Here is a 24,652-nt window from a genome sequence, read left to right as displayed (position 1 = left end):
AAGGAGGAGGAACTGAGATTCCCCAAGTGCTGGTGAAGTCACCAGGCACAAACCCTGGGACGTCTCCTCTCGGGGGGTTGTTGCCTCCACATCCCACAGTGCACAAAGTACCACTCTACTGTCCAAAGTCCTAATAACCAGGCACAACGTAAAAGAGGGGAAAACTGGTCTCCCTACCAGGTGTCGAAATTCTGCCGCCAGACTTCCATTGGTGGACTCCTCCATGTTCATCACTTTTGTATGAGTGCCCAAGATGTTGAATTTTCTGAATCTAGACAACACGGGGTAGAAATACTTAAAAGGCTTGGAATCATTAAACAAAGAAGACAGTAAAATATAGTGTGAAGTACTTTACATACCCTTTTACTGTATTTCTCTCATTCACATCTCTGCCAAAAAAAAAAAAATATATAGATATATATATAAAATCGTGTATTTAAATTTTGAAATGAGCTTAAAAAATATAAAAGTATATGTATAAATAAAAGAGCAATAAAAAATAAATCTGTTTCTATAGTTTTTCTGCCCCTTCATTCACTCACTCATTCTAGCACCAGCTCTGCCAAGTATCACTGGGTAATAAATCATCCAGACTGTACCGGTTTCAAGTCTAGCCCCAGCAGATCTAACACACTGCTATTCTTAGCCATTTGGAATGTGTTACCATGTGAAAATGCCCAGGCTAGCGTCTCTGAGAGATGACTGGAGAAGGGCCCAGTTATCCTAGCTAAGACCTCAGACATGTAACTAGACCACCCAGCGACAACTAAGCTGGCCCAGACCAGAAGGACCACCTACAGCCCACAGAATAAGAAAAATAATAAGTTACTGAGTTTTAAGTCACTAAGTTTTGTGACAGTTTGTTATGCAGCAAAAGCTAACTGATAAACATCGAGAACCAAATGCAATGGCAGGAAAGACAAAAGCATGGACTGTGCTATAAGGAAGAATATTGTTACAGGAGTGGAAAGAGAAAAAAGCCAGAGAAAAATTATTTAGATTATAATAAATGGTCTTAAAACTTGCAAAACCAGTGTGTCATACATATCAACAAAAGCATTCAATATGTCAAGGACAGGGGAAGCGACCTTGTTTCTTAACATACATGCATGGTCAGCTCAGTGTTAGTCCAGGGTCTACGGGAAAAACGGGGTGGCCTGCTCCATTCAGACCCCTGTGAGAGATTCTGCCCATTCCTGGGTTCCTATTGCCCAGAAGAGAGAAGGGAGAATCCAGCAGGCTCTACACAGGTCCTCCCAAAATGCTGTCAACTTCACTCCAGAAACAACCCCATAACTGGCTGCAGAATCACTGCAGCCTGGAGGATCGTCTGTCTTGTGTTTGACTGAGAGCCCCTCCTTTGGGGCTGGCCCGAGAGGAAGGTGGTGAGCCACATCCAGAGGCTTTGAGACTTGATCAATACAAGCTCAAATACATAAAACATACTCATTCTTTTGTTCATTTATAGTCTAAAAAGGCACAGGCATGTTAATACCAGCTATATAGGGGAAGTTCCAAACATCAAGAATGGGAACTATCACTTTAAATCTGCTAGGATCACCTACGAATGACCCCAGTGCATAAGACTGTATTTGGTTAACAAAACCAGCATTTCAATAGTACATGCATCTTAGATAATATTAAATATATCTTACTTATCAAATAAGACTTTGACTTTCAAATTATAATTCAGCTCTTGCAATTTCACCAACAGTCTAGAAAGAAAAATAAAAGTCATTACTTTAAAAATTACCTATTTCAATTTATAGTAGGCCAATTGCCTACTGACAAACATTTCAATAACCCCCACCCTGTCCAGCTTTTTTGGTTATTAAAAACAATGGAACTGACATTCTTATATATCTACTTGGGTTCTTTTTTTTTTTTAAGAATATCTGTAGGATAAATTCCTAGCTGTGTAACTGTCAGGGCAAAACAGGAACATTAAATCCAGAGAGAGAGCAGCACTGATTTTACACTCCCCGCAGACGTTAGTGAGGGTACCTGCTTCCCTACACAGCCTCACTGACACTGGGTTTCAGCAAAACTTCTATTTTTGGCCAATTAGATGGGTAAAAAATAGCAAATAGTACTTTTACTAAAATTTGTATCTCCTGTTTTTCCTGTTGGGAGAAAATAAAAACTATCACCCATAACCAGGAATGAGAGTCACATCCGTAATCACTCCAGGGCGGTGTGGAAAGCCGGGCTCAGGCGTGGCTCTGCTCTACAAGGCTGGAGGCCTTGGGGACGAGCCCCTCAAGTCTCTGGTCTGCTCTCCTTAGTGCGGCAGGCGGATGGCATCGGATTTCTAGTGCCCCTTCCAGCTGTGAGTTCTAGGACCCCATGCATGCTTGAGTGTGGCACTGTAACACCAGTGGACTTAACTGGGGAGCACCCCAGAAAATGGGACTAGGACAGTTCTGAAGGCAAGTGCAACTTTCAAAGTCCAGCTGCTCATCCTTAGAGGAACAGCTAAATGAATGTTGCCAATCAGAACAAAGTAAAGCCCTATGTTCTCACGTGGAAACATTTCCACAGTTTACTACCAAGGAGAAAAAGAGACTAAAAACAATATACACAGTAAAAGCCTAGTTTTTTAAAATGAAATACTTTATGTCACATAAATTTGTGTGTGTATATGTGTGTGTGTGTGTCTATGTTTAAATATAGGTGTACTCAAATATATATGCACAAATAAATATACAAATATATTTATTTTTATATTTGTGTAGACATGGACAAAATTCTGAGAGACGTGACACTAGGCTGTGATGGTCTACAGATATTTAGATCACAGACAACTTGGAAAGTCTGATGAAAGCTATGATACCACCCACCAGAAAAATATACGTCGATATTCACATACACTGCATATAGTTTTGGGGCTATATAAAGCTCAGGTCACGAGCTTATGCTCAAAAAGAGATGAGTCTACTGGAAACTTTTATTCTCTACCATATGATTTCTGCAATTCTGATTCCTTTTTACAATGAACATGCATTACATTTACAGCTGGAAAAAATTAAGGTGTGTTTCTGTATCTGTTTCTGCATATGTATCTGTTTTAGTTCTATTTTGAATATGGAAGAGACTCATATTCTAAATAAGAATTCATATTAAGATGGCTACTGCAAAATTATCCCCTTTAAAACACATAATAGTGCTATGAAGGTGTGAACTATGTGATAGGAAGTGGAAGGGGTTACATGTTTTCTTTATTACCTCAACTTCACAGTGAATTGTACCCCAGTCTTCAAAACCAATGGCCTCTGAGGATGAGTTGGCATGCAAGGCTGTCTTTCCACCACAAATGAGCTGTAAATATCCAGCAAAGTGTAGATAGATTAGCATTTCCATTAAAGTTGAGGCAGCAAAATGTATTTTTCCTTATGAGGAAAGTGGGTAGGAGGGTACAACCTAGATAGTTGGAAAGATTCTAACAAGCTGAATGCATAAAGTGAGGTCTTCTAGTTTGTCAGTAAAGAAATATTCTAATCTAATTTGCAATCAACAAAAACAGAGTAATTACAGTGATTTGTGACACTCTTCAACAATGAAAATCCTGAATGGGATCACAGTCATTTATAATTCTGCATGAAGAATCAAATTTGCTCTCTAAAACACAAGTAAATGTCTTTCATTATTTCAAACTCTAATATCTAGGCAATTTTGTTTGGACATTAGCCACAGGGAACCAAAAACAATTTTATGTCAAGTTAGCATTAAAAAAACTCTTGCAATAAAAACTCTAGTCTTCTGCTCAGTGTCATATTTGGAACACTTATCATGTGGACAAGACACTGTACAAGGAGAGAGGACAACAGAAGCATGTCGTCTTTCCAATTTATAACAAAGGTAACAGAAATATGAAGACAGCTATATAATAAAGTCCAGAATGGGAGAGGACTACAGGATGAATCATGCAGATCTGGAAAGGAGATAACATCTGTTTGGGAACTCTGGGACGATTTCATGATGAGATATAAGCTGAAACTTTCAGGATGATATAATTTGGAAAACGGGTACAAGAAAAGAAGGCTCTGAGGGGTAGGAAATATTGCTAGGAGAGGCATGGAAAAGTAAATGTATAGGATGGGCACAAGGTCAAGTCTGCCTGAATATGGAGCATGTGTGGAAGCTACCTCTGCGACAGCCAGCTATGGCCAAGCAGTGGGGGCAGGACAGGAGTGTCCAGCTGAGGAGGCTCCACTTGGATTAGCAAATGACAAAGAACCAGACAGAACTCTGCTCTGGGACAGCGCCAGGACATAGGGACTAGGGGCTGAGAAGGGGACCATGTGGAGGCTACTTGGTAAGACTTCAGGAGACCAGATTTGAAAGGCTGAAATGAGATGAGGTCACAGAAAGAGAGGATCAATATCATGAGGTTAAATGTGACAGTTCTCAGCACAGCCTAGCTACAAGGAAAGAGAAGGAGTACAATGTACCAGTATCCAGCCACAAGAATGAAGGGCCATTGGCATCAACGAGACATTCAGAAACTGCTGATTCGCTATAAAAAAGTATACATAACCCATCAAAACCTCCTAAATTATTTGAATTACCATAAAATTTTCCTCTGGGTAAAATACTACAACAGGTGCAAATAAATCTCCCTCAAGTTACCTCTGAATGAGCTGCTGGAAAAGGCTGAAGGTACGGTCCCATAAGGCTTGTTTGTTTTTTGTGATGGGGTCGAGATCATAGGTGAATTTCTGTTCCAATTCCTCAAGCTTTTTAAGCTGCTGACGAACCTGCTGCAGACTCTCTGCAACTATGGTGAACCTAGAAAGGTACAAAGCACAGGGGTCTCAATCAGCAACAGTCTCAAAGCAGCCTGGATTAAAGGGAATCACGGAAACCAACATGGCATTATCTATGTGGTTGCACTGCTTACTGCAGGAAGAAATGGGGAACAAGGCTCGTCTTGGTGTTAAGAAGTTGTTATCTGGGGAGAAAAAACTCACTGACCAATTACAGCCCAGTTCAAAGTCCTCTGCATACTACTAAAATGGCTTAAGGAGAGATTGACTGGTAGGGGTAGAGGCTTCTAGGAGATCTGTGACTTCGACTGACCTGTAAGGTAACTGGGATTTAAAGGGACAAGGTGAAGAGGAGGGCAGAGGCAGGGGACAAACCGCAAGGCAGACACCATCAGAGGTGATGCAGGAGGCAGTGAGGAGCCGCATAAAATTTTATATCAGGACAGCAAGTAGTGAGCAGCCCAGAGGCTGCGGAAGTGATGCAGAGACGGTGCTAGGCCTGGCTAGGAGAAGCGGTGGAAACGAAGGCTACTGTTTCACTGATCTGAAAAAAGACAATATGCTCAATCTAGACACTCAAATTATAAGCCAAGGAGGAAACCTAGCGACTGCTTTCAGGTTCCTCCTTCCCCACCGTAAATTGCCAACGGTGATGCAGCCTCTGAAACAAGTCAGCCTATGAAAGTATCATTTTATTTGCATCTCCCCAATGAAAGACATCTCTTACTTTGTGTTTGTTTTATTCTTTGAATCCAGTTCCAAACACAGAGGGAGCAGCCCTTGGCCATGAAATGAGAAGGCAGGATGATGGTGGGGTAGGCATGTTCCTGAGAAGTTCCCACCCAATGCTTCCCAGCTTTGTTTCAGTCATGGACACCAGAAAATGACACTATGGGTACAGCACAGTAGGGGATGGGGGATGGCATTTGTGCCTCTGGCAGAGGGTCCTTGTGGCCTAAAGCGACCACTATGGGGCTACAGGCAGCCCAGGCCCTTCCTGGGCCTGGAAGGTCTGGGGGCCAGTGCCTTTCAAAGCACACTGGGTACACTGGGCTGGGAAGCTCTATTCTGACCCACAAGAAATCTGGGATACAGGCAGGCAGTTCCCAGAACAAAAACAAATGGCTGCAAATAAACTGTGAATTCTTTTTAAAAAAAACTAGCAATTCAGAAAATCATCTCAGGAGATCTCTTGTCCTTGGGCCCTTGGGAATTGTTCCAGGTCACATTCCTTCACATCCCCTCTGATTCTACCTCTTCCGTCTGGGTCTCCCCCGCCCTGCAACTTGATCCCCAGTCAGCCCGCCCCTAGATTATACCTATATGCTCATTGTAGCCCAGCTGGTGACCTTTCTACCTCTATTCCATCCTCCAGACTGCTGCCAGAGTGACCTTTCTGAATAAAAAATCAGAGAAATAAACCTTTACTTAAATAAAAAGCCTACCTGGCTCACCAGGGCCCAGTGAATAAAGTCCCCTTCCCAGCATGATGTGCGAACCTCCACAACCGGGCCCCAGTCTCTTGCCAGTTCTGCTTTTCCTGCCCTCCCTGGCACCCCACTCTCCAGTCTCCAATATACAGTACTGCTGGCCCGGCTCGTACCCAGCCTCCCCTCACCTCTGCGCCTCCATCTGCGCTGTTCTCCTCACTGGTCTACATGAAGCACTCCTATTCACTCAAGAGTCGGTGCAAGCATAATTCCTCTTGGAAACTTTTCCTGGTGGCTCCTGCCTTTGCCCTCCACAGAACTTGGGAGGGACCTTTGTTAAGAGCACCAGCAACATTTTGCTGCACAGAATCACTACCACAGCTATCTTCTGCCTCCACACTGAGAGCTCCCTCTATGGGAGAGGACCAAGATTGACTCATCCTTTTGCCCCTCAGATCCTAGCCCAATACCCGGCATACAGCATTTAATAAATATTTACTGGGTGGATGGCTAAATGACTGGCCCACGACAAACTATCATTTCAATGTAATCCTGGTTTTGCCCCCCAGATCCTAACTAACCCAATTCCTGGCATACAGCATTTAATAAGTGTTTACTAGGTGGATGGCTGAATGACTGGCCCATGACAAACTATTATTTCATGTAATCCTAGAAAATGCCTCAAGCTATTTTGTTTTTAATAAAACATTAGGATTCAATTTGTTAAATGTGTTACGTGATAACCACGTCACTGGCGTTTTGGCACAGTCAAATGATGCATCCTACGGTACATGTATAGCAGGGAGAAGAGTGCTCCAACCTAAGCAGAACACGGCTGAACACAGCCATGGGTGTGAATAACGCTGTGCTTTCCAAGTGAGTGTTTCTGGGGCAAGAAGAAGCTGGATTATGTCAAACTCTAAACCAGAGTTTTGACAGGTCCATTCAACTAATGCAGCTCGAATGTACACTTTATGAGTTTAAGTGGTTAACCTGTCAGCTCCCAATTTTCCGCTTTGGAGAATCTTACCAGTTCTGCAACTGATCAAGGCAAGCGTTGGGAGGTCCCCCAATACAAGCACTCTGCTGTCTTTGCTTCCATTCCACCAGTTCATCGTTAATCAGGGCTTTCTGGGTAAGTTCAGTGATATTCAACAACTCTATTATTTTGTGAACTACTTCCTAAAGGGAGAGGAAGAAACAAAGTGAAATAAATTCATCTTCAATCACTGAATTTTAACACATTATTTTTCAAGCAAAGCAAATATTCTTTCATCTCAACTATGGCTCTAAGCCGAGTGTTTATAAAAATAATTTTTCCTCTATTCTAAACTTCAAGTCCATTATTTACAATCTGTGACAAAAGTGACATGTTTTTCTGGAAAGTGAATCACTACCTTTCTCTTATTGTCGAGCATTAAATACATCTTGTGGAGTAACATCTGTTCCTGTTTCTGGTCATTCTTTGCCACACCATTGGTTTCGTGTTCTGTGAAAGATAGCACATTACATAAATGTAAAAGAAGACAAGACCAACTAAAGCCAGGATTCACATACATTTAGGAGAAATATGATCCAAATGCTGTCTAGTGATAAGTCAAAGTTGGGTCTTCTTCAATCTTTATTGAAAAAGAAAAATATTCTAAGTATAAAAACTAGACACACTGGAACAAAGTACTTATTTTCAATGACCTATCTAAATTGGAAATAGTACTGTCTGGTTCTTAAGTCACTGTCAGAATATGACCTAAATTAATATAAGTGACAAAATAAAAAACTTCAGATAAAAAAACAAAGCATACCTGTAGCTTTAAAAGAGAAGTAGATGATAGAAAATAATAAGACTTTCTCTCATTCCTTTCACCCAAATTATACTAATCATCTCTCCAATATTAACCATGTTATCCTCCAAATGACTGCTAGGGTTACAGCAGTACCTTATATGTTCCACACAATGCACACTTTTGGGTTATTTTCAGTTGCCATCATCATTAAAAACAAACAACAACAAAATAGAGTGATACATGCTTTAATACATGAGAAAAATGGTGAGAGTTATCTGTATACACATGGAGCTAGAATGTTTTAAGCAGCTGTAGGTATTAGGGCAGGGGAACTCCACATATCTATTAGTCTCTGTCAATCAGTGGGCTTGGCACCATAAATAAAATAGCAAATAACTAGTAGTCATCAGTGATTTTGTCCTCCAGGGAACACCTGGCAATGTCTAGGGGCAGTTTCAATTGTCATCACTAGGGATGAAGGGATAGTTTTATTGCCATCTAGTGGGCAGAAGTCAGAGATGCTGCTAAACACCCTATAATACACAGGATGGACACACACACACACACACACACACACACACACACACACACACACACACACACACACACACACACGAATTATCTATTGAGGCTAAGAAATCTTGGCTTGGGTCATCAAGAAGCCAAGACTAGCAATTCAGAGTCATAAAATATCTGGCAATTATGAAGGAATATTTGTCTTTGTTACCTAGTGTAGACAGAAAAAATTACAGCCAATGAGCAATGCTTTAAGTGTTAACTCTTACCTCTGTTTTGTGAGGTTTTGCATTTAAAGTCATATTCATCTTGTAAATCTTCTAGGGTCTTGATTTCATGCTCTATACACTACAAATAAAGATATAACCAGGTTATCTACTGATCAGCCTCCAAAGAGTTTAGGAAAGATTTTCCAGAAAACCATAGAAACAATCCTGCTCCAAGACAGACTAGACTTGCAAAATCCTAATCGCATACATTAAACAATTTCTGTATTGTTAATAAGTATATATAACAAACATTTTAGCAAAAAAAATATATGGCTATTTCCAGACTGGGCCCACTGACATTACTTTAACAAAGTGTTTCCCTAAAAGGCTGCGAGATAAAAGTTGCTTCAAAGAATGCAGAGTTTTGTCTGCGTCCCTGAACAAGCCCGATCCCGTCTGATTTCGGAAGCTAAGCAGGGTCGGGCCTGGTTAGTACTTGGATGCGAGACCACCTACGAAGACCAGGTGCTGCAGGCATAAAAAATAAAAAATAAGGGATTGTAAGCTGACAAGGTCCTTGCAATCTGTGAGGTCAACCAAGGGTTGCCTCGCCTAAAAAAAAAAAAAAAAAATTGCGGAGTTTGGAAAGATGCTGTCTGAAGTCCATAAGTCACGGCCACTGGCCCAGAGACCCATGGGAGATCACTCGCCTCAACTGGAAGGCCTTTTCCACAGATACAGGTGTGGCATAAAGTAGGATTCCTCACCTTTTCCTCCCAAATAGCCCTCACAATAGAGGGGAGTGACCATGTACCACCAAGGGCACTAAAGCAGCCTTCTGTTTCCATAAATGTCTTACAAGTTTATATAAAAACTGTTCTGGATGTTTTATCCTAATCAGAAATGTATCAGAACTTCTTTCAATGAAATGTTTTTGCTCCCTTTCCAAGTCTTAGAATAAAACCAATGCTTGAGGAGGATGGGCCATGTTTTTCCTGGGGTAATGTGTAACCCCAGGAATCCATTTGAGAGGTACAGATAAAAAAAGGCTATTTAGAGCAGCAACGTCTAGTTTATTGGGTGATGGGGCAAAGTCGACAGAGCACAACACTACAAGGAAGAATAAGATAAGCTCAATGTTTGGAAGTCACGAGAGAGGCCATATTTGCTCATTGATTTTACCAATTTGTTTAGTTAAGGTTTGGAACTTCAGCAAAACTTTTCTTCTCAACTACTTAAAGAACTGAAATCAGTTACTTTTACATCAGAGCAACTGAACCCTTTTTTTCTCTGCAAAAAGTTATACAATACATGTATATATTTAGTCAGTACTCACCATAACTTTATCCTTCACATTTCTGACTTTGCTGTCAAGCTCCTTCTGTTTGTCTAACATCACAGTGCTCTGAATATTCCCTGACTGAGCCTGTAACAGGAAGTGTATGGTTAACAGCCATCATTTCCTCTGGTGTATTTACCTACTGGTTACACTTCAAAGTCAAGTCGATAGACTGTGTATCCCCCCTACCTACCAGACCTTCCAAAACTTCCCTACAGGCTTTCCACTTGAGAATCTATAAAGAATAGCTCAGTTCCCAAAGCTCTGGAAAATGCTAACAAATTGTTAACACTATAGAAAAACTATACTCAGTTCTTGCCTAAAATAAACAAACAGCATTTCTGAAATTTTCCATTAATTCATAGAGTTGCATTGAGCCACAAGGGAATTTCAGGGTTTCTCAAATTCTGTAGACAAGATTCTTCTTATTAGCCCTGTACTTATTTGTCTTAAAGCCTTGTGATTCACAGTGTGGTCCCTGGACTAGCAGCACCCTGCCACTTGGGAGCTTGTTGAAAATGCAAAATTTCAGGTCCTAATCTGATGATAACTGAATCAGAAACCCCATTTACATAAGATCCCAGGTGAGAGACATCAAATGAACAGAAGTGCTGTTAAGGACTTTAATGAATATCTGCTATTCTAAAGTAATAATGGATATCAATCCAGACTCACTGGGAGTATTAGTCCTTATCCTTGTTAATCAGAAGACTCAGACACAGTAGCACTATTTATTCATTACATATAGTGTTCCCTGATTTATTCATGTAGCATACACTTATGAGGCACTAAGTCAAGGTGAGACAATGTCCTAGGCCCAAGTATTAGAGTGGAAAACAAGATGGACGTGTTCTCAGAGGTCACACTCCAGAAAGATTCCATTTTTGTTTAGAGTTAAAGCCCCGCAGGCAAAAACTATGCCTGTCAACCTATCTCACATAATGCTCAGCACAGATTCTACAAAGGCGTTTTATATGTTCAGATTTATCAGTCCTTTCTCTTTTTATTCCTGGATTTCCCCTCATATTAGAAAGCCTTTCCTTACTGACAGATTATAAAGGAGCTCACCCACTTTTTTCCCCTAGCTCTCACATGGTTTCATTGTTTTTACTTTTAAATCTCTAAAACATCTGAAGTTTATTCTTATGTTTAATGTGAAGTATGGGTCCAATTTTAACTTTTTTCCAAGGCTACCCTGGAAAAACAACATTTAATAAAAGTTCATATTTTCCTCAGTACTTTGAGTTGCCATCATATAAATTTCCATATGCATCTGGGTTTACTTCTAGATCTTTCTCTTCTTTCCCATTGGTCTTTCTCTTCATAAGCCTGAACCCTTGAACAAAGTTTAATTTTGGAAGGCTTGTAGTTTATCTAGTAGGGATAGTCCCATCTCATTGCTCTACTTTTTTATGAGTTTCCTTACAATTCTTGCATGTTTATTTTTCATGTGAATTTCAGAATCAATTTGTAGAACTCCAGAAAACAAATTTTGATTTTATTGGGATCACATTAAAATTCAGGAAAAGTCGATTATCTTTATGATATTGTTTTTAGTTCTTAGGCTTCTGATGATTTTCTTTTGTCTAAAATGGCCAATATCACCAATACAATGCTATATAGCAATGGCGATAATGGACATCCTTGCCATGGTTCTGACTTACTGATGTTTTCCCAATGAAGTAAGATACTATCCCTAGAACTAAGAGATGTATATTTTAATATGTTAGGGAGGTATCCATCACTGCCTATTTTATTGAATTTTTTTTTTTTAATCAGGGATGGGTGTTGGATTTTTTTCAGACCTGTTCAGCATGGAGATAAGCATATGTTTTTTCTCCTTATATCTATTTACATATTGAATTATATTAATCGATTACCTAGTCATGATCTACTCTTGTAATCTAGAATAAATCCTACTTGGTCATAGGAAATAGGAAAATAAATCCTATTTTCTTAATGTAGTATTTAATTCTGATCCCTAATATTTTATTTAGTATTTTTATATTTATATTCATCAGTGAAATTGGTCCATAATTTTCTTTTTTGTTCTATCTTTGTTAGGTTTAGGTAATCAAAGTTATTATTTGTTCAGAGAAAACATTTGGAAGTTTTTTTCACTTTATATACTCTGTAATAGCAGAGATTCAAAGCAACTGAATTATATCAGTGTAAACTGTATTAGAAATACATGAAAATGGTTGGTATCCCCAGGTGCCACATGTCACAAAGTGATAACCTGGACTGCTCTGGCCACTCAGAATGAGCCATCACCTGAGCAGTTCCATAAACTTCCTGCAGGGAAATCTCTGCTGTTGTCCATTTCTAAGCCAGGTGGATGTGACTCCATGTCCTGTGGGCTCTGCTAACAGCTGGGATATTTCACCCACTGGAGGATCCTGAGTTCCCGGTCCTTTCCATAAACTATCAAGGGTTAGCTTAGTGAACAGGGGTATAAACAATCATGGTTCTAAGAATGCAGCTGCACTCCCACTACTATATTCCCTCATCACTGTTATACTGGCAGCTGCTTGGTGGAAAAAATCTGGTGATTGTGGCAGAGGCGTATGAAACCTCCAGCTTTGAACTTAAGCCGTTATTAAAACCCTTGGTATTCTTACTCCTTCCTCTCGCTCCCGCTCCATCCCTCTATCCCATCTGTTAAGCAGCTGCTTAGCTGGTAGCTTACTATCATATACTTAAAAAATAAAAATGTGACTACTGTACACTTTTGACTCTGATACTACTTCCAGGATGAGTCTTTAACTTTTTAATTTTCTGACAAACCAGGAAACATGAGGAAACCACAGGAACATCAAACATTAAAGCTGGAAGGGACCTTAGCTGTCATCTACCCCTATTTTCTCATTTCACACTTGCACCTCTGAAGACCTTGTCTGGAGGGTTTTATTTAGAACTTGGCTACTTACACACCTAGACCTAAGAAAAATCTTCTGCTTAGGCAGGCTGTTCTTTACAACTGAATGAGCAGCTGTCCAGGCAAGGGGATATATGACAGGCACTCAAAGGGTGTTGAAAGTCCCAGTCGGAATGCCCTCATATCCTATTTCACAGATCAGAAAACTCAAAAGAGTGAAGTGACTTCTATAATGAATGGGTTTTTAGAGTCAGACAATTCTAGATTTAAATTCCAAACCTCATTTTCTCTGTGGCCTTGAACAAAGTACTTGACTTCTAAACCTTGGTTTTCTCAACTGTAAAATGGAGATAAGAATATTTACCTTCAAAAATCATGTTGAAACTATTTATTCAAATAAAATGATGTTTATAAGGTGCTTAGCACAGGGCCTGAAATATATGCACTCAGCACATGGTAATTCTATTATTACTCAAGACTGCAAAGATGGAAGAGCAAAGGGAAGCCTAGATCCCCTTCATGTCTTTCTCTCCAACCTGAAAGAAATCAGCACCACCCCCTGTGGTGAACCCTATGGACATAAATTTAAATACATATAATTAGCTGAAAGAAAGACAGACAGAAAGAAAGAGAGATGGAGAAAGAAAGAAGGTAAGGAAGGAAGAAAAAAAAGGAAAAAAGAAAAAAGCTTAGTGTGTTATAATGGCAGCAGACAAACATTTATAGTCTACTAAGAATATCTATATATAATATAATATTCTCTTAAACATATTTCCCAAAAGCTCTCTATTAAAACAAAAAATAATGAGAACAATACTTCCTATTCCAGTATTTATACACAATTCTGTACTCTTTAAATACTCTAAACTGGCTCTGAATTTTGCATGTTTTTAACTTGAACTTCTTGAATCCTCATGTGCCTGTCACAGTTTTAATAATGATCTATTCATGAATACTCTTATTTCATCTATATTCTCCCTATTCCTCTGGCCCCCAAACTAAGTTATTTTGAAGAAAATACATCACATCATTCTATAAATACATATATCAGTATAAATAGAAGATATATTATTAAAACATAATTACTTCAAAAGGGGGAAAATGGTGAAGAAATGTTTCTTAATTTCCCAGCCAGCAGTCAGCTGGATAAGGAGGCATCTACTATACTTTTCGTCTTTCCCTGACATCCCCAGACATCCAGGAGCCTCAAATCCCAAGAAGGCCTCGCTTCTCTTGCTCTGAGCTGGGAAGTCAACTAAACTTCCTTAAGTGTTCACTAATAACTCAGGTGTCCTCTGAGAGGCTTAAAATCAGTCTCCCCGCAAGTTACCTACATTTGTAAAGGGGAACTCAAAAGCTGACAAGTCCTCAAGACCCAAAGCACACCCAGGAAATGGGGTTGATCCGAGGGAGAAGAAGTCATCTCCTCTGTCTCCCAGTGCCAACTCTGGGCCTTGGGGTCAAATACGAGGAAAGTAACACTTGAGTGCCAAGGTAGACAGTTCATTCTTCTGCCATTCTCTGTGCTTGGCCATCCCCTCAAGTCTTTTTGAGATACAGGACTGTCCCATCACATAATGCTATTAAGATGAAAATTCCACATAATCAGAATTCCCTGCTTAAAACCTCCTAGGTGTGTGCCATGCTGAAGACAGACACACCTCTCTCAGAGGAGACAATATGGCCAGCTTTTCTTCCAATGTTGATATACACTTTTGTTTATCAGGCTGGGTACCAGATGAACTTGTCAGCTTGAGTTTAGAACAAATAATATGTATCTTTAAATGCTTAGTGCATCAAGGGGCTTTCAGTGTGACAGAGAGACAGGAAAAACATGCCTGGGGAAGCAGCAAATCCATAAGGACTGGGCAAATGCTCAGGATGTGCATGGAGGATGGCATTCACCACCACTATTTAAATTCTCTCTCTCCCTCCCCAAATTTTCACAGTTCACTTTGTCAGTTATTTGTTAGGAAAATGCACACAGGATGCATTCCATTGTGTACTCTGGCATTCTCCCCCTCATACTGGAATGGTCTCAGCCAGAACAACTCACGCCACAGTGGTTTCACTACTTTCTGCCTGCTAGGTTGTTCCCACCAGCCCAACTCTCAAGAAAGGAACGAGTAAATGACATGGCAACTTCAGAAATCTGCTGAACCCTGATCACCAAGAAGGTATATATGAGGATTAGCAAAATCATGATTAAAAATCTTGTACCAGTCCAACTCTGACTCATTCACTGTTTGGCTGTCTTAGAAATTTAACAGGTATCTCAATCTTTTTTAAACTAAAGCTCTTGATTTTCCCATCGACCTGTTCTTCTCCTCCAAAACCCACTGGTCCCTGCAAAAAACTCTACCCTCCTCCCTTCCCTGTCTTTCGCAACTCAGTAAATGGTAGTTCCAAGTGACTCAAGTAGTAGTTCCAAGTCACAAATCAGGTCATCCTCAATTTTTTCATATCTTCTTACATCTATGTCTGATCCTTCAGTATAAGTACCACCGTATCATGTCCAAAACATAACCTGAATCTTTCCACTTCTTCTCACTTCTACTGCGTGTACTCCCAGCTCATCTCCCTTAGACTTCTGCAAGAGCTCACTGTCTCCCTGCTTCCTTTCCTGCCTGAGCACCTCAGAGAAGTCTTCTGATCCTGATCTAAACAAACAATCCCCAGACACTCCAGTACTATCTAGGCAGTATCCTACTTTATCATCATCACAGCAATTTCCACTTCCTGGAAGGACTGTGTATATGTGTTGTCTCCCTCCCTCACTAGAATAACTTTAACTAAATTAGGGTCCTTTCTTGAAGCCTGGGTCCACAAAATCTCTATTTCCGATTTTCCCCACTTTTGGGGGCTATAAAATCAGAAGGCTGTTCACCACTGCTTTGAACAGGGCCTCAATAATGTTTGTTGGATGGATGAATGAATGGTTATTTTATTATTATTTTTAGTGTTCAATTCATGAAAAAAAAGTACCTGATTGAATCTCTGGGCATTTTCCAGGATTTTTCTTTCCTCCTTCAGACAGTTACAGATGATCATAGACATCAGTATTGGGTCTTCCTGAAAATTATCCTACATACAGGTTGTTAGAACAAAAATAAAATAAATTTCAGAATGTTTATTTGCTGAATGAAAAAAAACCTCTTTTATATAAATATGGGAATATTCCAACTAAAACACAAAAACTAGGTCATACCTGAAGATTACGCTTGCTTTTCCTTATGTTATGCTGCAACAAAAAATTATTCTCCAAAGAAAAGCGACTGTATTGATCATCCAGCTGTGACAGGAGGTCATGAAAACGGATGGTGGCAAAGGAAACATCATTGGCGGCATGCTCCCTGGGAGATTTAAAATTTACACATTTCATTTAGATACTACTTTAAACAGACAAAATAAACACTGCTTTCCATACTGAAATTATTAAAAATAATCTCAAGTGTTTTCTTAGGTTTTATTTCCTTCTTTTGAAATTGTCATTGCTTTTAGCAGCAGTTCGTACAATATTTCTATTATACACAACTAGCATGAAAAATTCTAGAACTCCAAGATTGTGCCCAAAACTGATAATGGAGATTATCTCTGGAGAGGGAAAAATCAACGGGACTTCACTTTCTATGTCAAATACCTTCAGAACATCTGAAATATCTGCAATGAGCAAACAATAAAATTTAAAATATAACACATCAGTTTTAAGAAATATTTCCTTGATTTTAATAACTTCTTCATATTTCTAATCAATGTTTTACCATAATTTAGCTTTAATTATTTCACTTCTTTCTATAGCCTGGATCCTAACTTGGGAAAATAATTAATGTCAGCATTAACCTACCTTATTCAAAACATTTAGGAGTATGTGTCATAATTAAATTGACAAAACTATATAAAAGTACTTAATGACTTGAATTTAGCATTATAAAGACACATGCCATTTTTCAAATCGTTACACATTTCTGTAACCGATAATCCCAATGGCTGTTGATGAGATTCATCTTCCAGTCAATGTGGCTCCAAGTCAACAAGCTATTTTAAAAGCATAGAAAAACTTCTTCCTCTGTCAAGGTAGTTTTCCTTACCAGTCTTGCTTTTCTAGCCACTGTGCCAGGTACTGTCTGATTTCCATGGGAAAACTGTCGTCATAGAGCTGGTGAACCTGCTCCAAAAATTTGGAGTCAAGCTGCTGAAGCTCATACCACTGGGACATTCTGTAGGAAACAGAACATAGATCATGAATGGAAGTCCACAGCTGCAAAGAAAGCAAGCATATTTAGCATTGTGCTTCTTTTAAATATCTTGCTTAATCCAAAACATAATTTGTACCTGAGTTATATTATTTAAATAGTGTCTATATTCTAAAGCCTGTTTTTTAATTGAGTTTTGGGGTCGATACTTCTTTCTTTTGCAGTAAATACACCTTCAGGTCTTTGCTTAAACGTCAGCATATCAGGGAAGCCTTACTGGTCACCTTATTTAAGTTGACACCACCTCTTACCCTGAAAAATACTGTCCCTCTTCCTGATGGACTTTTCTCCATAGCACTTACCACCATCGAACCTACCACATATTTCTTTCTTTATTTTGATTACTGTATGTTTTCCCCACAGGGGAAATGATTTTGGAGGGTTTTGTTCACTGTTGTATCTATAGAACAGTAATAGGGCACATAATAGGTGTTCAATAAATATGCCTTTCAAATGAATTTGCCCTTTTATCAAACAAATGAAAACATTTAACCAGATTTACTTTAGGGCAAATTGTAAGAACTCTCCCAAAATTGTTCTCTTACAAATTACAGTACATTTGTAATTTGACTCAAAGAACTTTAAACTGGTATTTTATATTTTGTGATTCATAGGGTAAAATGAATTATTTTTGTTATATACCTTTTAAAAGAGATATATTTTCTATTCTGTCAACTGCAAACAACAAATCTGGCACAAAAAGTGTAATAATTTTTAAAGATTGAAACAGCATTGTTAAATGTAATTTGAAAGGATAAAGTAACATTATCTCTTTAGATAATTATGTCAATTTTTACACAGCAATTCTAAAAATGAAAAATAAAAACAAAAGCCTGACTTAAGGAAGTCCTAACATCCTTTAGGAAAACGAAGAGTATCCATCGCCATAGTGTAATTTAGGATTTACATCAGGCACGTCTGTCAATATTCAGAGTGAATATACGCGATTCTCGTCTTATGAGGCCCCTGAGGAAGAGGTCTGGATTTTGAAGCAGGAAAAAATGGAAGAATGTATGCATGCCTGCTGGCAAACAAACGTGTGCAGGCATGGTCATATCTACTCCACAAATTTCATTCCAAAGGAAGGTCAGGATGCGGTAGGACTAGAAAGCTAGTTACCATCACAAATACCAGTAGAAATGGGCTCAAGCCCATCCTTTTGACACTCTTTCTGTAGCAATTTAGTTTTCATTTCAAATTTATTTTACCTGAGCAGAAGACTACAAATCTGTGGCTCCCTCCCTCGTTGTAATGTATCTAATAAGGAGGTGCCTAAAATGAATATGCTGGCCAGAGTGTCTGCCAGCAGAGGCTGCAATTGCTCTTATTAAGCAAATGACCTCAGGCAACTCATTCATTCCCTATCAACAAGGTGATTGTTAGGACTGGGTGAACTAATTCAGACACAGCACCTGGCACAGAGTAGGCAATCAATAAATTCATGTTAACAAAACCAGAATCCATCTCATTTTTTCGCAAAATGGGTTACTAACACAGGGACTGGCATGACCGTCCCCCAAGCACCTGGCTCAAATCCCAACTTTCAGGCTGACTCCTCCAGTTCCAGGACCTCCTACCTCCTTGCCTCCCATACTATTTCTCACTCCAGCCTTCTGCTGCATACTGGTTGGATCACATCACTCTCTTGCTCAAAACTGCTACAGTTTACCCATTTCTAGGCTAATTTCCACCCTGGCTTTATGTTCATCTATTAACAAAGCAACCTAGCCATCATATTATCTATGGCAGTGATCCCCAACCTTTTTGGCACCAGAGACCGGTGCTCCTATTAGAATCTAATGCCTGATGATCTGAGGTGGAGCCGAGGCGGGTATGCTAGCGCTGGAGAACAGCTGCAAATACAGATGAAGCTTCACTTGCTCACCTGCCACTCACCTCCTGCAGTACGGCCCAGTTCCTAACAGGCCACAGATCAATACTGGTCCATGGCCCAGGGGTTGGGTACCTCTGATCTAGGGGCTTTTGGCTATGCCCAACATTTCTGCTTTGCTCCAGCTGTCACTTACTCTTGAAAACAGCCTCCCTACAATTTCTACCTCTCTAAATCCTATCGGTATCCAAAGGTAGATACAAATGCCCTTTCTTCCATGCCATCTAAGCCTTATCCAGAGACAATTAAGTTTTCTCTGACTTATACCTCATTGCATTCTATGCCTCTATTAGAGCATCAGTCCCTGTCTTCCTTATAAAGCTCTGTGATTGTCTCCCCTGCATGATATAATCTCCAGAGTTGCAAAGGCTATGCCTTCTTTTGTTAAAAAAAAAAAAAAAAAAAAAAAATCCTCTGCACCTTGGACAGTGTCCTGCATATATAATGAAATCAATAATAATTTGTTGAATTGAAATCTAGTATATTTCAGGCTGCAGCAGAAAGTAAAAGACAAAGCATATTATGGTCCACAAGTTTGAGCCCTGCATCCTCATTAGGCAATAATTGCATACTGTATTATGTTGCAAGTTTAAGTCTTATTTCTGTTCTATAAAAACAACCTCTCCAACCTATACAAACAATATCTAAAGCACAATCAACCACATACCTATGTACCTACCCCTAAACTCTTCTGTACTAGTTAGAATTTTTAAATGAAGATTAACTGTATTACTTGAGAGTTTGCAGGAACGAAACATGACTTTCATATTCTAGGAAGACATTAAGCTGCTTCATCCTTAAACATAAATATATAATTAAGTTCCAAAGTCATGTATTTATTCATTCATTTCCATGAACATTTACTAACCTATCGCCTTATGCACCCGCGAAAGGCTGGTGATGCAACCCAAGCAGCAGCTACACACAGTACTTCAGGTGCCAAGACTGCTGGGTCTGCATGCCCAGGATGCGAGCTTCTAACCCACACAGCTTTTCAGGGCTGGCATACAGCAAATGAAAACTTTCTACAAAATCTAACGGTAGTGGAAAGGGGAGGGAAGGAGGGAGTAGTGAGGGTAAAAGGGGAGATGCAGTGTTTTCCGGGGGATCATTGTATTTCACAAGACATCTTTACTGCTAGAGCACGACTGGCAGGGGCAACCGTGCCATCACCGAGAACAGCACCTGGGAATACCCTGGACGCGCGTTCTTTCCTGGGTGATGGATTCACTTCTCAGCACTGCAAAGCTCGTCCTCGCCCTGCGTCCCGCTGCCCTGCTCAATGGCGCCGATCTTGGGCGAATTCCCACCCCGGCACCCGGAACCTCACGCCCACTCACTCTGCGCGCCGGGTGGAGCAGGGAAGGGCGAAGGCACGGTGGTGCTGCCTCTCTCGGGCGCACCGGGTTGCCTCAGCTGGGTCTGGGGCCTGAAGGGCGTCGTCCCGGGTGAGGCCGGGGCCTTCCGCAGACTCTTGAGCAGGAAAACGAAAGTACCAGGCTGTTGAAAAGGCAGAGCCGACCGCCCCGCCTCCTCCGCCTCCACCAATCACCGGGGGCTTCCGCGCTCCGCCAATGGGACGCGGCTGTTCCGCGGGCGCGCCGCCTCCCCTGGGAGCCCGCTGTTCTGCCAAACCGCTGGATCCTCCTTAGCAAGGGCCTCGGCGTGAATGACGTGAAGCTTTGTTCTGTGTTGCGACTTGCCTTCCTGGCTGTTAGGTTTACACATTCTACAGAGCAACTAAGGAAGTTCTGTATTTGCAGAGGCCCAAACTTGGAGTTCTCTGCGTTAGCCATATATCTGAGAACCTGAGGCAGAGGACATTGTCATTCTAGAAGCTCAGCAGCTGACCTCCGTGTAGCTAAACGCAGGGGATGCTTTTCTGTCCTCACCTACTCGATTGCTCAGAAACCTTTGGCACAGTCGATGCCTCCATTCTTTAACACTTTTTTCTTGGTCATGATGACGACACATCCTCCTTTTGTCTTCCTACCTCTCTGGCATTCTTTCTCCATCTCTGCTCCACCTGTACTACCAAATGGGTCAATGTTAAGTGTTAGAATTCAGATTTTGGTCTGCTTTATCCACATTTCTCTTCTCGCTGCCCTGCGATGTCCTCACCAACAGCATCCCAATTTCCTTCTAGATGTGGAAGGCTTCTATATGTGTTTCCTGTCCACGCTTGGCCTCTGAGCTCCAAATCCACGTGTATATCCGCAACTGGATCCCCTACTTGGAGGTCCAGTAAGCTCTGCAAACTAGTTATGTTCAGAACCAACTCATCATCGTTCTCTTCAAACCTGCCCTTTTGCTAGAAATGGCACACGCCAGCGTGGACTCATTTTTGACATTGCCTCTCCCTCACTTGGCACACCTCCTGAAACCTTGCTTGATTCTTCCAAATATTTCTCAATTCTCATCACTTTTCTCCATCTCTTATGCCATCCTCCCTTTTCTCTCATTTGAGTTATTGCCATAGATTCCCAAATGGCAGGCTCATCTCAGCTCTTAACTTTCTTTTAATCCATTCTCCCTACGGTAGTTTGAATGATTTTTTTAAAATTGCAAAGCAGATTATGTGTTTGTCAACCTGAAAAGTCCTCTAATGGTCTTTCTTATAAAATCCAAATTACTTAATATACTCTACGAAGCAATGCCCTGGTTCCTCTATTGCTTTCTCTAATCCCATCTTGTGCCATTCTTTTTTTACTTCAGCATTTTTGTTCTTCAAACAAGTCAAGCTCTTTCCCCAAACTCAGGGCCTTCTTACCAACGGTTCTCCATTTGGAAAGCCCCTTGCGTCAATATCCCCCTCCCCCAACTTCTTTGCTGGCTAACTTATCATTTCTATCTCAGCCGAAATCTCAGCCTAAATGTCACTTCCCAAGTAGGCATCCCTGAGGCCAGCCTAGATTAGATTTTCTTGGAATGTACACTCATAAACTCCTTCAAGTAGATGGACCATGAATCAATCCTTGAATAATAAGGCAACTTCCGGTAGAAAAAGGATCTAAATAATTTCCCAGGGATATGCTTATATCTGTGTCTATTACAGTTTTTTCTTTTCCCACATCTATATACTCCTTCTTGTCACATGTTCACCCTCACAAAGCCAGTACTGAATTCGGGATAGCAATGACCATTAGCATCAAGTGGCAGTCTTCTGTTAAAAGAGATGCCAAACCACTAAATTGCCTGCACTAAGAGCGCAGACGATATTTGAGAAAAGCCAACTCCAGGAAGGGTAAATAATATGTTTAAAATATTTTTTTCTGATACTGTAAAACCTGCACATAGACTAGCTTCAATATTGATGGGGGAATTAAATAATCTTAGTATTTGCAAACAGGATGTCTCTCTTTGGCTCGCCACATTTTAATTGTCATCAAGTTCTATCAATGCTTTCTTCCCTATGACTTTATTCTTCTTAGTCTTACCATCTCTGACAATATCCTATTGTAGGCCTTTATCACTTCAGAACTGGAATGCTACAACAGACATCAAACTTCTGTCCCTTTCCCCTTCATTATATTTTCCAAATTAAATTCTCTTTTTATACAGTCATTTATACAGTCATTCTCTGCTCAAAAGCCTCGACAACTCTCATTACATTTATGATAAACACAAACTGGTCTATCTCCTCCATAGACAGTCCCTCCCTTTCTTTCCAGCCTTGTCTCCCATTGTCCCATTACCCAACTAAACTCTATCCCCTGCTCTCCTCTCATCCTTTTACTTTTCCTGTTCTTGCCCATTTGAACATATTACTGGTAAGTATTGCACATACTAAATGGCGAGTCCTGCCCTTTACTCCCTTCACTTATTAACTCCTTACACAACTTTTAAAACTGAGCCCAAATTCTACATTCTCCTTTTGGAATCACATCAACCTGTGGTGATCAATCTGGTCTTTGCAAAAATATGATATATAGTGTGTCTATTTATGTTGGCAATCATCACACGATCTCTTATATTGTGGTTTTGAAGTGTCCAAGTCTTATCCATCCAAGATTCTAAGTTGCTGAAGGGCAAACAATATGTATTTTGTAGGTGTGACTATATAACATAGTGACTGCTTAAAAAGCAACCCAAACAAAAAACAAATCAAACAAAAAACTAGAGATCCAAAAATGACAGACTCAAATGTGTGATGGCCCTCTTAGAACAGTCAGCTTGGGGAGCTGTATCTTTATACCTACAATGTCAACTTTGCAAAAGGCACAAACCTAGAAAAAATAGCTAATACCATGTCTGGTAGGTTGCATTATTTTTCAGATTTTTTCCTTCCCTTCTCACTCTTGGCCATGGTTCACTAAGAGTGGAGTGCACCTTCCTGTGCACTGACTGTGGCCTTGGCTCTGTGACTTGCTCTGACTAATGGAATGTGAGCGAATATGATACTTGCTCCAACCAGTCTGAGACTTTTCATGTTCTGTGTGACCAACTTGTTTTCATGAGTTCCTTTTCTGCACTAGGAGACAGCAGGCTCAAGCACCTGCTGCTCTTCCAGTTGGAACACTGGAAGGAGAGATGTGTGGAGCCTTGCAGCAGAACTGCTGCAGCCTATCCACATAGCTTAAGTGCCAGTGGGGACCGGTGGTATGTGTTAGTTTCTTGTCATTGTTGTAAATCAGAGGTATTTTTGTTTGTTTGTTTGTTTGTTTTGCCACTGAGATAGCTGACTAATTCATAGATGATAGAATCAAAATTCTTAATTATCTTAACAGGATAGAATGCTGCTGGGTTGAAAACAACTGGATAAAACTTAAAACAGACTTAAAACACAGATCTGTATTATTGTTTGTTTTTTTTTTTTAAAAAGCAACAAATGACAGAGTATCTTTTGCTGCCCGTGCCCAGCTTCTAAATAGTTCTAAACGGTGCATCTAGTTGGTCATTAGCAATTGATCAGAAATGGCAGATAAGAAACTTACTATTTGCTATCCCTCAAAGGAGAGTCAAAGATGATGAGGAGTCTAGAAACCACATTTTTTGATGAGGAATCGAAAGCACTGGATAAACTCATAAATTCACATGATGTTATAGTGGAAACACTCTTAGAAACCATGCCAGACCTCCCATTTGGAACAAATTTATTTTGCTTGGAGAAAAGAAGACAGTGTTATTCCTATTCTTCATTCATTTATTCCTAATCACCCAGCTGTATTTATTTAATTATATTTTCCATAATTATAAACATAAAGAATACAAATTCAGCCTACAAGCCAAGGCAAAAAGATATATATTATCAATTACACATTCTCATTATAAGAAATTACGAAGGATCTACTGGTAGATTCTTTTCAATAATGGCTCCATTATTCCTTTCCCTGTACCCACATTCCTTTGCAACATGACTGTAGCTCCTTCCAGCAAGAAGTGGGGACTATTTCTCCTCCACTTGAATCTGGGCTGACTTGTGACTTGCTTCGAGCAATATTATGAAGCAGGCATGACACCTTATTTTGAGCATGGGCCTCAATGGGCCTCATACTCTCCATTCCCAGAACGCTGCCCTGTCTCCATGGCAAGTCAGACTAGCCTGCTGCAGGATGAGAGAGTGCACAGATCACAGAGGAACCCTGC

The 24,652-nt window shown here is 40.2% G+C and overlaps 1 protein-coding gene across 2 annotated transcripts in view; it reads right to left on the bottom strand.

The window, feature by feature from the left end:
* The window catches only part of STAT1 (signal transducer and activator of transcription 1), a 36,856-nt gene extending 16,284 nt beyond the window's left edge, over positions 1-20,572 (bottom strand). The window contains exons 1-13 of one of the 2 annotated variants that reach the window (XM_011355936.2): positions 20,407-20,572; positions 17,011-17,139; positions 16,131-16,275; positions 15,908-16,006; positions 10,042-10,131; positions 8,766-8,844; positions 7,594-7,685; positions 7,227-7,378; positions 4,630-4,788; positions 3,226-3,318; positions 1,656-1,715; positions 360-389; positions 178-271 (exon numbers count right to left, since the gene is read on the bottom strand). In XM_011355936.2, the coding sequence (XP_011354238.1) occupies positions 178-271; positions 360-389; positions 1,656-1,715; positions 3,226-3,318; positions 4,630-4,788; positions 7,227-7,378; positions 7,594-7,685; positions 8,766-8,844; positions 10,042-10,131; positions 15,908-16,006; positions 16,131-16,275; positions 17,011-17,138 (1,221 nt within the window). In that variant the 5' untranslated portion in view covers position 17,139; positions 20,407-20,572. Of the gene's footprint in view, positions 1-177; positions 272-359; positions 390-1,655; positions 1,716-3,225; positions 3,319-4,629; positions 4,789-7,226; positions 7,379-7,593; positions 7,686-8,765; positions 8,845-10,041; positions 10,132-15,907; positions 16,007-16,130; positions 16,276-17,010; positions 17,140-20,251; positions 20,271-20,406 lie in introns of those variants that run through there. The other variant, XM_023528764.1, reaches the window with a different exon arrangement.
* Between the last annotated feature and the right edge of the window lie 4,080 nt (positions 20,573-24,652).

The sequence above is a fragment of the Pteropus vampyrus genome, unplaced genomic scaffold, assembly GCF_000151845.1.
Source record: "Pteropus vampyrus isolate Shadow unplaced genomic scaffold, Pvam_2.0 Scaffold2, whole genome shotgun sequence".
Classification (NCBI taxonomy): domain Eukaryota; kingdom Metazoa; phylum Chordata; class Mammalia; order Chiroptera; family Pteropodidae; genus Pteropus; species Pteropus vampyrus.
The sequence above is the reverse complement of the archived record's forward strand: the minus strand, read 5'-3'. Positions and strand labels throughout refer to the sequence as shown.